The sequence below is a fragment of the Drosophila navojoa genome, chromosome 3 (genome assembly GCF_054131105.1).
Source record: "Drosophila navojoa isolate 15081-1374.11 chromosome 3, UAZ_NAV_1.0, whole genome shotgun sequence".
Classification (NCBI taxonomy): domain Eukaryota; kingdom Metazoa; phylum Arthropoda; class Insecta; order Diptera; family Drosophilidae; genus Drosophila; species Drosophila navojoa.
The window spans coordinates 3,756,867-3,774,397 of record NC_142891.1 but is presented as its reverse complement, the minus strand read 5'-3'; the positions used below and the strand labels follow the sequence as shown (position 1 = coordinate 3,774,397).

At 36.8% G+C, this 17,531-nt stretch overlaps 1 protein-coding gene across 2 annotated transcripts; it reads right to left on the bottom strand.

Moving 5' to 3' along the window:
• Positions 1–801: 801 nt before the first annotated feature.
• On the bottom strand, positions 802–16,776 carry LOC108658672 (uncharacterized). 2 transcript variants are annotated; one of them, XM_030382945.2, is made up of 8 exons: positions 16,540–16,776; positions 16,379–16,467; positions 5,029–5,179; positions 3,343–3,477; positions 3,087–3,277; positions 2,027–2,173; positions 1,569–1,965; positions 802–1,288 (listed from the first exon to the last, which is right to left on the bottom strand). In XM_030382945.2, exons 1-8 carry the CDS (start codon positions 16,597–16,599, stop codon positions 1,148–1,150), a joined length of 1,311 nt encoding a protein of 436 aa, XP_030238805.1. In that variant the 5' UTR covers positions 16,600–16,776; the 3' UTR covers positions 802–1,147. The 2 variants fall into 2 exon arrangements, with proteins under 2 accessions (XP_030238805.1, XP_089113999.1); XM_089257873.1 differs by lacking the exons at positions 16,379–16,467; positions 16,540–16,776 and adding an exon at positions 13,673–14,277.
• Between the last annotated feature and the right edge of the window lie 755 nt (positions 16,777–17,531).

The window sequence follows — 17,531 nt, the reverse complement described above, 5'->3', positions numbered from 1 at the left end:
TTTGCATTTGTTACAAAAGCTCAGATTTGAAAACTTTATATGGCATCCCCACCCACGACAGCTAGATGCGTCACACCAATTGATACATACGTAGTATCTACATATGTAGTATCTATATATATATATGAATAAATATTTATTTACATTTATCATTTATAGATTACTATGCGGGCGCCAACATTTCCGGTATGCAATAGATAAATAAATTACCTCAGCTAATTACGCTGAGATTTGTTATGGAAAATTCCATAAATCAAATTCGAATTAATTTCGCCAAAATATATTTAGGTTTGAGGGCAAAATCTTAATATAAGTTATTAAATAAAAATTATGAGAAATTAATAATTTTTTAAATTTAAAAAATGTTTGAAATGTAGTATTTTGCATGATTTTAATCATAAATATTTTTTTTTTAATTTAATCATTAATATTTTAAAATCAATTACAACGAAGCTACATTTGGTTTTAAATAAAATAATAAAATACAAATATTATTATTATTATTTTTTTTTTTAATAAAAATATTTTGAATATAATTAATTATAAAATGAAAAAAAATTAAACTGAAAACTTTTTAGTTCTTAGAAAAAAAGTCAAACAAATTTGTTTATAAATTTACAAATTTGGTTTTTATTATAATACCAAAAAAAAGTGTTCAATGGAATGGGGATTTCGTTTTCGGAAACACTGTAGTTCGCCCGCCTTATCTATCGCCTAGGCCAATGCAAATATTTGTAGTCTATTGAGCGGCTGTCCGCAGTTGAAATGCAGAGACGCCCACGTCAAACTGTGGGATTAGTGTTGATTTTGTTCATATGAGGGCTTTATTGCTTTAATTAAAATCGCTGAATTGACACTTATGCGACAGGTATTTTGATTTGACTGTTACGGAGATTTCAATGTGGATGACAGCCGTCCTCTCCCTGTACAATTATGAAAATATTTTCCTCTTTTTTTATACAGCTATAATTTTTCAAACGTTTGGTTTGCCCTTTCTTCGATGCAGTTAAAAAAAATTTTTTGTTCGACAATTTTGGACGTTTTGTTTTCTTATGTAAAAGCCCGCCAAATTGGTGTGACGGGAGTGGATCGAAAGAAAAATATGGAAACGATCATATATAAAAAAAAAAAGAGAGAGCACTGACACTTATTCCACGTCTTCCTCATCATCTGGCGGCGGAACATATTCCGGAACGGCATTCTCTTCTCCAGCATCGTCCTCCGGCTCCTCCGGTACCGGATCGCCCATAATGATCTGCTCAGCCAGTTGGTATAGTTCAAGTATGTTCTATAAAACGTATATAGAGTATTTAAAAAATGTTGAGAAAGTTTGCAGGGAATGTATATAGTGTATAGAGATTGAATAGGGGGTTCGACGAGAGTATATAGTGTTGTGTAGATATAGGGAGTATGTATGAAAGGATGTAGATAGTTTATGCAAAAGATGTGAAGAGTATGTAAAGGGAATGTAAGCCAAATGATAAGAAAATTCTTTATATATACTTCATAGAAACTATAGACAGTATATACAGTATGCGTTACATATATCTTCTACATATATGGCTCACCTTGGCGTTCCGTAGTGCCACAATTTTCTCATCCTCATAGCGCAATTGATCGTACTGCTGCTTGGATATGAGCAATCCCCGATTGAACTCATCCTCCATCTCTTGCTGGAGTACCTCGGCGTATTGTTGCTTAGCAACCGTCAAGCTAATCAAGCTCTCACTCTTGATGGATTCCTCGGTAACATCGGAGGCATCGTCCAGGTATTTGCTCTGAATAGCGCCCGGATATTCGCCAAAGCTGCCCGACGCATCATTCGGCATCTCGATGCTGCCCACGCCCATCTCTTCCATGAAGAAGCCATCCCCATCGCTGCTGGGTGCCACCGTTGTGGCCTGCTCCTTCTTATCCGCATCCAGCTGATGGCGTATGCGCAGCTCCGTCTCACGGAACTTTTGGCTGCACATACCAAATTATGAATATGAATAAGATTATAATCACAGCACTTTTCTGCACTTACCGGGCGCGAACGATGTTGAGAATATCCTTTGGATCTGATGTGAACTGCATGGGCACACGCAGCGAACGTTCCTTCATTTTGGCTCGTTCCGTTTCAAGGAACTCCTTCAGATTCTGTTCGCAATCACGCCAGTCCTCGTTATCAATGCTGGCGGAGTGGGAAATAAGAATTGGAAAATTAATTAGAATAAACCATTTGTAATCAAATTGAGTTAAGTTGAGTTTTCTATGGAATTTCCCTTAAGTAATTTTTTCCGTCTTTTGAATAATGGCAAATTAATTATTCTTCTTTCAAACTGTTTTCATCAGCATATACCCTAACCGATTAGAGTCTAGCTTATTATATGAGAGATGCATTTCTTCTTCGTGTAGACTAGAAACCTTAAGCCTTGGAAATCATAGAACCTTTAGTTAGATAGTTTCGTGTTCTTACCCAACAGATTTCATTTATGAGCTCCAAATATTACAATATCAAAGAAAAAAATTTTTTTTTTTATTTTGTAGAATTATTTTAAATAATTAATTGTAAAGAAATTTAATGCAAATGTTGCTAAGTAATAATTTGTATACTCTATAAAACCCTCTGGATTAAATATAAAGATGTATTACATAATAAAAAAGTGTAGCGTATTCACATATCCTTGAGGATAAATTGAAGCTAGACCCTCTAAGTCCGAAACCAATCGATCTAAAATGATATAAATAGCTCTCACATCCTTATAGATACAAAACTATCAGCAAATGTATTTTAGGTCATCTATTCAACTGCTTTATTGGCAGAGAACCTTAGCTCAGATATTTAAACTTTTTCAAAGTCGCTCCTTCTCTACTTAAAACTCGTGCACTTTTACTTTTGTTATTTTTTTCTTTCGCCAACAACAAAGGCATTTGGCTTTAAGGCTTTAGAGGGCGTGGCTACAGCCCGGGCAGCTAGCCTAATCTTAAAATATTTCTTTAATATTGTTGTATTACGCATTTACTTAGACTGTTTGCTGCGTTGGTTATGAATAACTTTTAATTAGTTGGAACAAAACTCATTTAGCATTATTTCTTTCACTTACCGCAGCAGGTCCATGCCTCGCTCCGCATCCTCCACTCGGTACTGCTCGACGAGTAGCTTCTGTTGGCGCTGTCGCTCGTGCTTCTTGGCCAGCTGCTCGGCCTCCTGGGCCGCATGCTGCAGCCTCTCTCGCTCCCACTTGACGCCCTGCACCTTCAAACGTTCCGCATTCTTCTCTCGACTCGTTTTCAGCTGAGGAATTGTTTGAAATCAAGTTCAGGATTTGCGGTTAGCGTTAGTCTCGAATCGTTTGATACCTTAGCGCGCTCTCTTTGTATCTCCATGTTGGCATCTTTGTTGACCATAAAGATGGGATCGTTGGCCAGCTCCTCGGGTATTATATCCGATTTGCCTTCGATAATCAGCATGCGCTCACGTTCCACTTCTCTTAGCTATAGATGGGATATGAAGACAAATACAAGTTTTTTAGGATATATCATTTCCTTTCATTGTATATATTGTATCTATTTATTTAGCAATATCAAACTTCTTCGCAATAGACCTGTCATTGAGAATGCTCATATGCCTTCACCTCCAAAACTGACACCTGCAAGTGCGCAATGCAGACAAGTAAATATAATACTCGACGAGCTACCCCGATTACGTCTCCAAATATCTGCAACTCTCCTCGTAAATCAGAGGCAAAGAATACTTAAGTGGGCATTTCCGACTTTTGAAGCACTTTTTCAGCCGCTACGGGCTTTACAGCTGTTGTAATACCCTCGGAATGGGTAAAAGGGGTATATGCCACAATTTTGTGTGTTACATAATATACAGGCATAAGGAAAAAATACTAAGGTAATTTAAAAAATGTAAAAAAAAAAAATATTTAAATTACAAAAAAAAAAAAAAAATTAAATGAAAATAAAATAAAATTATAATTATTTTCTACTATCTGAATATTTTCGTATGCTTCATTCAAAAATTTTTGTTTATAGTAGAAAAAAATCCTCTCTTCCCTAAATATAATTTTAAAACATAAAATATCAACAGAATAAATTATCGATATATTTTTGAATTTCAAACTAATCTTAACTTTTTTTTCATAAAAAAAAAAATATGAGGCTTAGGATAAACTCTAGTAGTGCAATCCCCACTCTAGAGCTCCCATGCTTCGTCTATCGTTGCTTTTGTCGCTCGCATGTCTCGCATGTATAAAGCCAAGTTGTTGGTGCCTATCGCGATAGTCTAATTTTTTATGATTTTGACGGCTTGAATTTGCCATTTTCATGTCGAGGGCTCATTGAATTCAATTCAACGAGAGAGACCCGAGTAGCAGCAGCTGAACCAGGCGCGACATTTGTTATTGAAAACTTTTCTTTTTGTTGTCTCCTCGGCGCACGCAAACTCCTTGCCGAAAAATCCCTTTTTCTTGTCTCTTTTCTGTTTTGTTTTGAAAGTAATCGCAGCTCATAAAAAACCGGACTACGTGACAAATTTTCGAGGGTCTACAAATTTTTAAGAGTCCCCCAAAAATTCAATTAGACCTCGTGCAAATTGGACACATTTGTGTGGTCAAGTTTAAATACTCTGTAGACCTTGAAAATTGCGTAAGAGGAGAAGTGTTGTACTGCAGGGGATGCTTATAGCAGAACTATCTGTAATGCTATATATATATTTATGATATATATGCGATATTTTTCGATATTTTATCAGGTCTAAACATTTCTTAAATCGATAAATATCGATGTAGCAGATGTAAGTGAAATAAACGAATTCGATATCGATCGGATTCTCCTTATAAACCAAAAAGTAGGGATAGATTCTATATGCCTTTTTATAAAACGTATACTGAGATTCAGTCGCTTCCTAATCTTCTCACTTTCACTATTCCACTTTCTTCATAACGATATATACCGATAGTTTTCAACACTTATTCAACATACAAGCGCTTATGGTAGTTTATAACCCTGCATAGGGTATCTGTCAGTCGGTCAACTCACCTCACGCGCTCGAATCCGGGCGAGTAGCTGCTTGCGGTAATCCTCGTCGATGCGTTCTCGCAGCTGTTTCATGTAGGCGCGGTCAGTCAGCTTGACCACATTGGTGCCCATGAGGCGCTCCAGCCGGGCGCTGATGCGCGGTAAATTGAAGCTGCGAAAAAGAAGAGAGAGAGAGAAGAGGAAGAGAGAACACTCTTGGTTAATCAAACTGACAAATGTGACACAATCATTGCCCAAGTCAAGACCCGGAGTTAATTACCGAGCAAAAGGTTTACAGCCTTTTTGTGGGATTTTATTGCTTGTTTTATTTAAATTTTTTCTGGTGTTTTTCTTGTATTTTTCACCTGTGTCACGAATGCGCCGCGTTTTCGCGCTTGTAACTCTTGGTAACGAATGAGGTCGGCCACATATTTGGTTTCTATAGAGCTTCTAGCTCTCTGGTATTTGTCGGCTTTTGGTATGGTTTTTTCACTTTGCTTTTTATTTTGGTTGCCAAACACCCAAAAATAAAAAAAAAAACTGCCACCAAGAAGTCAACGCCACCTCATTGTCCCTCTCTCTCAAGTTCATGTCTATAAATGTGCAAATTTGTCTATGCATGAAACTGTAGACAACTTTCGTTATACTCTACTCGCCTCGAATCGCCTATGTATATCCTTTGGATGTAATGATACTTCAATCTGTTTTCCCTCTCTCCATTTTCTTTCACTCTCTACCTATTTATCTATATCTTCTCTCTGTCTGTCCTTTATACAAATCTTTAACTGTTTTTTTCTTTATCCTCTAAACTATTTGTAGTTGTCTCTCTCTGTCTCTGTCTATGAATCTGTCTCTCTCGCTCTCTCTCTCTCTCGCTCTCTCTCTCTCGCTCTCTCTCTTTCTCTCTTTCTCTCTCTCTCTCTCTCTCTCTGTTTCTTTAACTACGTTTCCTGCTTATTTTTTCATCTCTCACAATCAATTTTCTGCCTATCCATTCATTTCTTTCTCTCCCACTCTTTTCTCTCTCACTCACTATAAATTTATTTTTTTCAAGTGTATTTAAAATTCGATCATTTTTCTATGTGAAATATATATTTTATATATTTCCACATTTGCTGAACAATAGAATTTCCCTCCATTCCTCCCAATTGAGCGTAATTTCAACCCAGTTGAGGAGGCATTGAATGCAAAGAGGGTGGTCTATATTTATGGATAGCTATACTATGAATTGTTGTTAGTACGATAAACGTATATTCAGTTGGGATTTTTAGCAGACAGTCGAATCGTTAGACGTTTTTCTTTTTGACAGAACTCCATTTGATGTGTGTGCTCCACATATTGGTGAGTCCTATATGGTAATACATATTGGAGCCATACATGCGATATATAGATATACATATATAATATATATAGCATTAAATGCAAGTTAACATGAAAAAACAATTCTCGACTTTTATAGGTAACTCTCTTGCATTGCTTAAAGGAATTGTTAATGGCAATTAGCTTAGCTTTATCATGGGCTTATCCGCATATTTTTGCATGTTTATGATATATAGTATATATGTATATACTATATACTATGCAAATATGCCATATGTATTTATGTAGCTGCCAACTTTGTCTCATTTGCTGCACGAACGAAATTTAAGCTGACAGCAAACCTTAATACGAAAAGAGAGAGAGAGAAATTCTGGTCTGGTCTAGTCAGTCTGAATCGGGCCAACTTTTGTGGCGAAATAATGCTAAATTACCTGAATGATATGGTCTGACGGCATGACTGACAATAATCATGCGCTACACCCACCACACATTGCCTGACTTGGGACCATGTCTGGCGTGGCTCATACCAAAATCTGCATTTGGTTTCACTTCTCGGTTTGGGTCGGTGCCAAAAAAAAAAAAAAAAAGAACAGTTGTTAAACGGTTCTTTGGCCTCAAATAAAGTTTTGATGTGGTTTTGGCCAGACTTGAATAAAGTTTTAATAGAGCTTATAATACGCGAAAGTAAAATAAGTTTAAATTTAGTGTAAATGATCAATAAAACTTTTTATATATAAGATTTTTTAATATTTTAATTTTGAATTTATTATTTCTTATTTTGAAAAACAATTTTTTATATATTTTGTTTTTAATTTTTATTATGTTTTATTGAATTTTTTTATTTATATAATATTTCTATATTTTCAAACTATTTTATGACAATAAAATATCTGTGAATCTAAATTTCTATATACCGAGAAAACGCATCATAAACTTTGTCCTCTAGCTATAATAACTTTATGATACCAACACTAATATTTTGACTATATTTGTCTTTGTATTCTATCTATTGTTCTGCAATTAAAATTTGATGAGCAGAAGCCTAGTTTTTTATTGGTTAGTTAATGGCATGTGGGCTTACATGGGCGCCCGCCCACACATGAAGTACACCCACAGCAGGGCCTGACCTATTAGCTACTCGTATGTAGTTGGCATTAAAGCAACTGTAATAACCCCAAGCATGGCGCTTATAAATCACGGCCCACCTGTATATGCGTGACAGGAACGGATGCAGCCTGAATAGCTGCAGTGTCAAGGACACGGGATGGAGGACAAAGGAACTAAACAATGAAGGAACGAAGGTAATAAAAAGATTGTCGACATATCCTGAACTCATTCCGGACAGGAAATTTGACTATCATACGAGTGCTTCCTTTTCCTTTCCGTTACGATTCTTTGTTTTATTTGGAATACCCTGGCCATTGGGCAGAACATATGGGGCATATTGGGCGGGTAGCGGAAAGAAGACTGCAAATTTTTATTCATAAGAATAACTGTAAGATAGATGAGCTGAAGACATTTTATTGTAAAAAAGTTAAATGAGAATGTATGGAATCTTATTATTATTATTATGAAGATATTTTATTGTAAAAAAAATCTTATTATTATTGTTATAGGTTATCCGCTCTAATGAGAGTTACAAAATTTAATATTTACTAAATACCGAAAATTTAAATTTAAAATTATATAAAATAAGATGCTTTTTAACTAATATAATAAAAATAAAAGAATATATATATATATTCCTAATTTATTAAAAAAATATTCTAAATTTATTAAATTAAATTTTAACTTTTAATAAGTTTTCTATCCATGCAAATATTTATATACATATTAAAGTCACTCTGACTACAGAGTATTGTCTAGTCGCTCATAGCCCATTCAGTCGATCTTGTTTGTTTTCTTATTGCAATTATTTAGCACACACTTCGAATTGCAGTGCCTAACGACACATGACATGACAGATTGCCATAGATAGTTGCTCGCGACGGGAACTGGGCTCTGGGTGATTCTACTTAAATTTATGCATGTAGCAGTTGACTTATTGGTACCAGGAAAACAACAACAACAACAACTACAAGGTTCGATTGGAATTTCATGATCAATGTCAATTGTGATGTAACACGTAGCAGACAGTTAACGGGGGAGAGCGGAGAGTGGAGAGTCGAGAGGCGAGAGGCCAAACTAGGTGTAGAGCACGCAGACAACACTTAAGTTGGCTCAGTCTCACTCTCTCGCACTCGTCGGCTATATTGAAAATTGATTGAATTGAACTTTGATGGCTTTCAGCGAAAGTCGCGTCGAGGTTCAGCGGGGAGTTAAGACATCAAAGCCAAGACATTGTTGTTGCCACAAAACATACGCGACATTGTTGTTTCTGTATCTGTTTCGCTTCCGCGAAGCTGTTGCCCCCATGAGCTCCCACACGGAACTGAATCGACTTCAAGTAACTATTCACACATTCAAGTCTCGATTTACAAATCAAGTTACAGCTAAAATTGAAAAAATAGCTATATATAGTTTGATAGATTAGGTGTAAAAGGGTTTCATATTACCACTTTCAACTTGATGCGAGTCTGGAAAATTCGTAAGAAATTGTTGGCGATAAAAATAATAAAAAAGCGAGAGACAAACTTTTAGCTAATAAGTTTTAAAGAGTTTTCTTCTATAGATGCGAGTTTTTTTAATTTAATTTTTTTCCCTTTATAAATTTGTCTCAATATCAGCCACCCATTAAAAGTTGTCCCCTCTGGGGACTTTTTCATTAAAATGCCGAATATGTTAAGGCTCTGCACATATTTCACTTTTTCTCCCATCCCTCTCGTCCATCTCTCTCCCTCTTCCTTCCGCTTCCTCACTCCTCCCACCATATGCAAGCAGACTGCCGACATGATTCCTAATTGATTTTATTTATGACTCAATTAGCGCTCTTCTCGAGGAAGTGTCAGGCGATATTAGTTTACAGCGAAAGTTCAGCTAGTTGAGCTAATTGAAAGACACAAGTCGAAGCACTACTCCATAGAGCTAACCGTGGGCCTCGACGCCTCGAGCTATGCAGCGTTAATTAATACGAGAGACGTGCATAAATTGTCAAGCACTTGACTTTTATGCGTTTCTCCAATTATCCTTGACTCGACTCGACGCGACTTGACTCGACTTGACTTGACTCGACTCGCTTGCAGCGCATTAAAATTGATAAGTGCAACACGTAGCTGAAAGGCAATAAATGCCATCCGAAATTTGAAACGCAATTATGTATATGAATATTATATACTTTAACTACTTAATTGACACATTGATTGACTGAAGAAAAATAATCAATCAAAGAATCGTAAAAGTTTCATTAACATATAAATTAATCTGTTTTACATGTGGAGTCCACATATGGGCAACAATGAATCCAAATTAAAGGATCTATTGAATCATACTTAAGAAATAATAAATAATAATAAATTCTAATCAGTGGAATGGAGAACTGAATGATAAGCAAAATAACTTAAGAGTTGCTTGATGAAGCTTAAAAATAGTAAGCAAACCATCTGAATGTCTGATGAGTAATAACTGGAGATTTTTAGATACAAATTTATAAAATTACTATACAGAAGCTTTGAGCTACAAAGAGTCGAAGGATCTAAGGTGTATTTCGAGATAATAACAACGATTTATTGACTGACTGATGGTCAACAAACGTCTCAGATTTTTTTGGGTATTTTTAACGACATTATGTATAAAAGAAAAAGAATGAGTACTAATTGGAATGAATTCTAGAATTCACATAGATGGAGTATACAACGTCAACTCATTCTTTCAATTCATTATCCGATCTAGCAGCATATCTGAAACTTATTCAAGAAGATATACATATGTATATTATTTTAAAAGTTTATATTTCAGCATATCTGAAACATACTCAAAGAACTATTTTTTTATTTTCTATCTATTCATCTTGATCAGTTTTCAGTTGCAGAACTTGATTGCAACTTTGCAGAGGCTCAAATAAGCTCAGCTTTACACTTAAGAACAAGAATTCACTTGATTGATTCAAAATCAGTTGCAAAATTCTATCTGCAAACTAGCCAAATGAAGTCTGCAATCCAATCTCAGTAATTTTATGAATTTATCTCGCTTTTACCTCTCTGATGGCTCCAGCGTGCATTGTACGAAATCGACTAGGAAATCCTCCTCAACCTCCAGGGGCGTCACATTTCTGGCTCTCAGCCGTTTGCGACCCAAGTTGACACGCCCCCACTTGGTCATGGAATCGAGTCGCTTGGACGAGAAGCAGGTGAGAATCTGCCCGTTTACTTAGCTCAAAGCCAAATGCAAATTCAAAGCGAACTGCGGCACTTGCGAGCGCCAAAGGCGACAGACGAATGTGAGGCACAATGTCAGAGGATTCTTGTTTTGTTTCGCTAACGTTTTTTTGTTCCAACTGTTGTTGTTCTTGTTGTAGACACACACGCCTGTACACACACACACGCTCACACACACCTGCCCAACCCCACACCCACAACCACACCCACACACATGTGTGGCAACAGAAAGGGTCGAGTGCTGCGATTCACTTTAATGTGGCAGCGTTTCGTGTTTCAGCTCGCCGCCTGTTACGGCCCAACCCAGCTCCAGTTCCAGTTCCAATTCCAGCTACAGTTACGGCCACAGCTCCAGCTACAGCTACAGCTACAGCCACAGCTCTAGCTTCAGCTCTTGGCCAAATGTGTGGGCGGGTCTCGCGGAATCGCATGTTGAGCTAAGCGTTTAATGTTTGCTTTAATGACATGACACCAATGTCAATATTATGACAAATACACAAACGTTTGCCTGTCAACAAGTTCGCATTTTACACTGAGCAAAAAAAATTATACCGTTTAGCATCGATAAAATGGGTTAAGAAGAAGATATGTATGAATGAGAAAAGTAAAAAAGGTACGAGACCCGCTTCTTATGTCAAGCAGATGTTTAAAAAACAAAGAAATTATAACAATTTAAAAAATATACATATGTATATCCATGTATATATCTAAAAGAAATCCTGCTGTCTCTAAATATTTTCTTTGCATTTTACATAAATGGTACCCATGAAACTATAAAGCGCGTAAAGCGCAACTGAAAAAGTTTAACATATTACATACTTATAAATTTTAACAAAAATATATATAGATTAAAAATTTCAGATAATAATAATATTTTATCTATTATGTGGAAAATACAAATATAAAGACTTCATTAATTTAAATTCATTAAATAATAATAAATTTTAGAGACTACTCTCATACGTATGAATACCACTCTCATTCATAGCTAAAAATAAATAAAATAAAAATAATAATAATTTTAAATTTCATTAAATTAAAATCAATTTATCAGACTATCCTCACTTTCCATCAGAATTTTAAATTAAAATTAAAATTAAACATATATGTACATATAAGTAATTTTTAATTAACTTGTAATACTATTCCCTATTAAGCTAATCAATCCCATCATAAATAGTTTTCACTTCACTTAATTTCTGAAAAGAGCTCATAGGTTTTTTTTTTCAGTGCACGCATTTTGCACTGCTCGAAAGGTTTCTCGCAGGTGACAACTCTATATCAGTAATCGTCTAGCAAATAAATATTGCCAGCAACTATTTTCAGGGGCTTGAGTTTCCATTTTCATTGCTTGATGCCAGATTTTTATGGCTATCATCGTGGGGCTAGCCCAAGAGGTGGCTCACTGCCTTCACTGCGACTGGGTTAACTGAGTCAGTGAAACCAGATAACTATTTGGCTTTATGGCCAGGTTTCATGCCAGACCATCATACAATAATTCCGTCTAATCGACTTTGAGCGCAGGAATTGAGCAAACACTTTGGCTGTCCCAACAGCTCGCCATGCAAACTTGTTGGCCATGCAGCCGGTATGGATATATTTGTATATACTTCGCGTGCTTTAAGAATCATTTTGCTGGCAGCTAGAGTTACAGCCTCAAATCCCACCCACAAACGGCAACCGCAAGGTTGTCTTTCCCAATGGGCACAAAAATGTGTCCGCTGACACCTTCAGCCCAATAAATCATTCAAATTCTCAATTTCGTGCGCGCGTTGCTAAAAGTTAAGAGCGGGTATATTGAGCTCAGTATATAGAATATATTGTATATAAGCCATACAATGTTATTCTTATAACTCTTACTCTTCTTTGGAATTGAATCGAATTCTTTCTAGTTGAGTTATGGAACTTTTAAGTATTCCGATTCTAATAAGTCTAGTGTTACTCTATAGAGAACTAAAATATTTTAAGATTTAAAGAAATGACCAAATTTGATTGTTTGATTGTATTTCCGTAATATCTCTCTACACAGTTTCACAACTCTTGCCAACTCTTGCTTTATTTTGTTATTCAACACTGGCAGATGGCTTTCTATACATATTCTTCACCTTCTAGTTTAACACTTTATTCAGTTTCACATTGATTGCTGAGACCTGAGCCATGTCTTTGTGACAATAATATGAAATGCTTGGTCAAGGCTTAACTTTTTTTTCCAATTTATTTTTGTTTTGCATCGAGCAGCTCAGAGCCAACACCTTGACGGCAAAGAAGCTCAAAGCAAAATGCAACCGAGTTGAGGACATTTTTAAGCTGACCGAGCGCCGGTCCATGCAGACTCAGGGACGGGCTGATGCCATACTTGATTTATAAATGGTAGAAAATAAATAGAAATTCAATAGAAATTGCATTTCTAAAGCAATTTATAGTTGTTTAAGTTTGACCAATATCTCAATAGCTCAATTTCATTTGCATTTTCTCTTTGTAAATTTCTTGTTTAGTTTGGCAAAAGCTCTGGGTTTGTGCAGCTGCTAAGCTTTGGGATAAGCTTTTCATTTGTCTACACTGAAAGTTATTTAGGCAATTTTTGCTAATATGTAAAATAATTATTGATATAAAAATTAATTATTATTAATATAAAAAGCTATAAATAATTATTATTTAAGATTTAACTGAAAGTCGAATAGATATTTTACTCTGAAAACCTGTGTATATAACTTAATATGATAATGCTTTTAATATAAATTGGTAAAAATTCATAAATGAAATTTTTGTTGTAGAGCTCGTAGCTAAGACCCCAGAGAGAATAAAATACTATATGGAAATACTTCTACGAAAAATAAGTAGCATAATTCCATTTCAGAAACTGATTCAGTTTTTGGTAATTTTAAATTATCCTTGAAATGAAAAAGGATATTTGTAATTTATCCAGTTTGCTGTCTAAATTAATAATATGATTTACCGAATTTCTGTACACTCTGTATATGTATATATTATATATCCAATTCCCAATTTAGCCACACATTGTTTAGTCTTACGTGCACTTGACCAGATCCTGCAGATCATCCTGTGTGAGCGCATATTCCGCAGCAACGACGGCTGATTTCGTCGGCTTGCGGCGACTGCGATGCCTCCGTCTGGGCACTGCCGCGACGCCTTGTTGAGTTGGGGCCAGATTATCCGTGGATTGCTGATAGCTGGGCATACCTCGGGCCATGGTCGTGGCTACCACGTCGGCCACGCTTTCGATGACACGCTCAGCCGGATACTTGGCTTTGCCAGGCCCAGCGCCCGTTGCACTGGCCTCCTCCGCCTTCGTTTTCTCCGCATAGCTGTCCCTTCTCCACGATGGAGTCAGAGTGCGTATCAGATGCTGTGTGTCCGCATAGCCCTCGTAGTTGTAGCGCTTGCGTAGACTGAGGCCGGATAGATATTCGAGCGTCTGCCAAACGTTCATCTTGTTCGAACCGTAGCGCGGCTCGGCGTCGACTGACCAACAATCGTTGCGTGCTATCCGCTGGGCGAGCAGCATCGTCACCGTTGCACATTTGTTGGCGCCCCTTGTCGAGACGGGCAGCAGCCATTCGTTCGAATTGGAGCGCGCAACAGTGCCAGCTGTGAGTGGCATGTGGATAGCACTTTGTTTACGCCGGAGTTACGGGGTCACACACGTATCACACGTCAACGGCGATACCCTTTCCCCTGAAGGATAAAGGGTATACGGGGATAATAGATTTCTTACGGCTTGTGGATAGCAAACAGTAACTAAGCCATACCCTTTCTTTGAAGGAAAGAGGGTAGATTGGTGAGATATGCATACGTCTATTAGCAAGGATAACCGTGCAGCTCTATACTGCTACGGACTATAGATGGGGCAGTATGAACTGATGTCGACTCAGAAGTCGAATTGAGCGGCTGTTATACGTATAACAGTTGACTGAATTCAAATATCAATTTATCCATCCATTCAGCTATATATCGAGGGATACGTTGACATCCTCCAATTCGCCGCTTCTATTCCGCTCCTCTATACGCGCGCTCGTCCTGCTATCCGTAGGGATATTTGGAAACACCTGTGTATACCCGAGTATACCCTCGCTGTTATACTTTTATACTCAACAAACGCAAATTGAAATGTAATTAAGTTTCTTTAAAAAAAAAAATAACACACAGGGTAAACTTTTCCGACCGTTGACGGGGTCAGGAGGCGGCTCTCGCGTGCGACGCCGCTGACGGCCGAACTTCATTTGAGACCTGTAGCCCGAGCCGCCTAAACTGGAGCTGATGGCCCCCACAATTTAGGATGAGCAACAGCAGCAGCAGCAGCAGCAGTTGCGTGGCGCGTATCGTGTTTATTGTTTGCCATATGCAGCTCCGAGCCTCGCTGGCGTCGGCTGAGCCACGCCTCTTTCGGTTCAATTCGGTGCCATTAAAAATAATATCATTCTGATTGAGTGACGCGCCGCTTAAGTACTTTCCTTTCATTCCCGTACTGGGTACTGACACCATTTCCGCTTCATTTCCCTTTTCTTTGCCTTTTTTTTTTATTGAACACGCAAAGTGTTTAGCCTACAATTGAAAGACCCCGACCCTAACAGCCGAAAGCTATTAGCCAAAAACAAAAACAAGAATTCTACGCAGCGAATGCTCTAATAGTGGGCTGTACACCTAGCAACACCTACATAAGTGAGGCGTGCTAATAACATTGAAAATCCTTTTATTATATTTTTGATACCGAAAAATTGAGTTGATGTATTCGGGACCATTGAGAGAGTTTAGGAATAGTTGGAGGAATTTGCAAATGGAATTAGGACATGAGTGCTACTCAAGGTTAAAAAAAAGAAACTACTTCCCAAAATATGTTGCTAGACCATTTCATTATAAAAGTTTGGATAATCTTTAGCTAACTCCATATATTCGCATTTAAACAAAATTCTCAAAGATATTTCTAATAGGCTCCAAAACTTAATGTATTAAATGCTATCGCCAGTCTAAGCACAACCTTGAGAGCACCGCAATAGCACTTGAGGCTGTCCACATGGAGCACACCAAGTGGTAATCGACCTATAAACAGAGCGCCAGACGTTTTTACCAATTACTTGGCAAACTTTTGCTGACAGCCCGTCAATCAAGGCGCTTCGTTAGCATCGCGTGACTCCAAGTGGCACATTCATTTCATATATAATATATAGACTTATATTGTGAAAAAGTTAGCGTCTTTCACGTGAGCTGAAAGTCTTATCAGGCATGTGATGCAATTGTCTGGGCGCATTTCTTGCAGTCGATTAAAGACACGTTCCCAACTTTCATTTGCACATTGAATAAATAATTCAAGGCCGTCGACTAGGTATTATGATGTATGAATGTAATTAAAATACAGACGATTAGGCTTTGATAGATCAAGAGCGTTTTAGTTAAAAGGTTTCGGCTTGGCTTAACCTATTAACTATAGTTTGCTTAACAGTACATAAATATTTCAAATATTTATGAAAATATATACATATGATCCTTTGCTTATCCTGTGTATCTATCAGTATCAACATCATATATAAATATATACATATATACACCCAGGGAGAGTACTTTGGTTCGGAACTTTAATCGAATCACAGTTCGTGTTAACCTAACATTAATCGCGTACAAACTGTAGATGATTCTAAGCACATGATAAACTAGGTAAGCTCTTATGCCACATGATAGTCACCCCACAATCGAAATATTCTAATTATATGTGCAATACTCACGCAACAATAACGTCTGGATCCTCCCACCATTTTTTCTGCGTGGGCTCCAATCGCAGACTCACCTGCCGCCAATGATTCTTGTGAACTACCTGATGTAATAATAGATAATAGATCGATTAGTAAACCCCTTCTCAAAAATGTTTAACATTTTGCCGACCCACCTTATACTTTTTGGGATCATAGGAATTTTGTTCCTTTTCGGTAAAGACCAGACGAGCCATGTCCTCTCCCTAAGTCTATTTGCAGAAACATATATACACGGTTACTAGCTACAAAGAGCAGTGTGTACCTATTTATATATATTTATATATATGGAGAGCTATATAATTGTGTATTTCTTACTCCAAACGTTTAACTTAAGATTTCAATTATGACAGATTTTTTAAGGGTAACGCCGTTTAGGTTAGTGCTTTTGGTTGAATATTTGATAGATATGTCGAGGAGTACGAGATAGCTTTTGATATGAGGAGTAATAAATAAGTAGATAGAGAGACATGGAGGAGAAAAAAACATATGTAATGGATATTTGAAGAGGGAACAGAGTTGGTAGAGACAAAGAGGGAAAAAGAGAGATTGAGATAGAGAGATACAGAACTATATATACATAAACAAATATATATTTGGTTATTTAAATAAACTTTTCTGTAGTTTTTAATTTTACAGTTTTCTTGTATATTCATAAATACATGAGCTAACGTATCCATAGCTCAATAGAAATATATGGCTCGCAAAAACTACCGTAGAAGTATTATGCAAATCTCTCCTATGGATTACATAAGCATTCCATTAGCTTAGCTTTAGTCTAAGTGTCTTTTAAAAGCTTTTCCTCAGTCTTTATTGGCGATTTTAATATTATATTAATTATCGGCCTTAGGTATTTATATGACTATATGATAAATGCCAGAGTCGGCCAATTTAATTTCAGAGCAAACACTTTTAAAAATGCTGATGAAATATAAACTACATTCAGCATAAAATACCAAGACCCGAGCACTAACAATTGTTTTGAATACTGGCTATTATTGTAATAGCCTATACCCATTGAAATGGGTTACCTAGAATGGGGTATATCGGGTGTGTCTGAAATAATTTTAGTGAGAGATGAAGGCTTCATTAACCAGCAGATATTTATTTCTGTCAACATTTGATTAAT

Excerpts from the sequence above, each read along its gene's own strand:
- LOC108658672 (XM_089257873.1), bottom strand. The coding sequence starts at position 14,262 with ATGCCACTCACAGCTGGCACTGTTGCGCGCTCCAATTCGAACGAATGG. Across the intron at positions 5,180-13,672 it reads CAGGATCTGGTCAAGTGCAC|CTTCAATTTACCGCGCATCA; the intron begins GTAAGACTAAAC and ends TCTTTTTCGCAG. Across the intron at positions 1,966-2,026 it reads CTCAACATCGTTCGCGCCCG|CCAAAAGTTCCGTGAGACGG; the intron begins GTAAGTGCAGAA and ends TGGTATGTGCAG.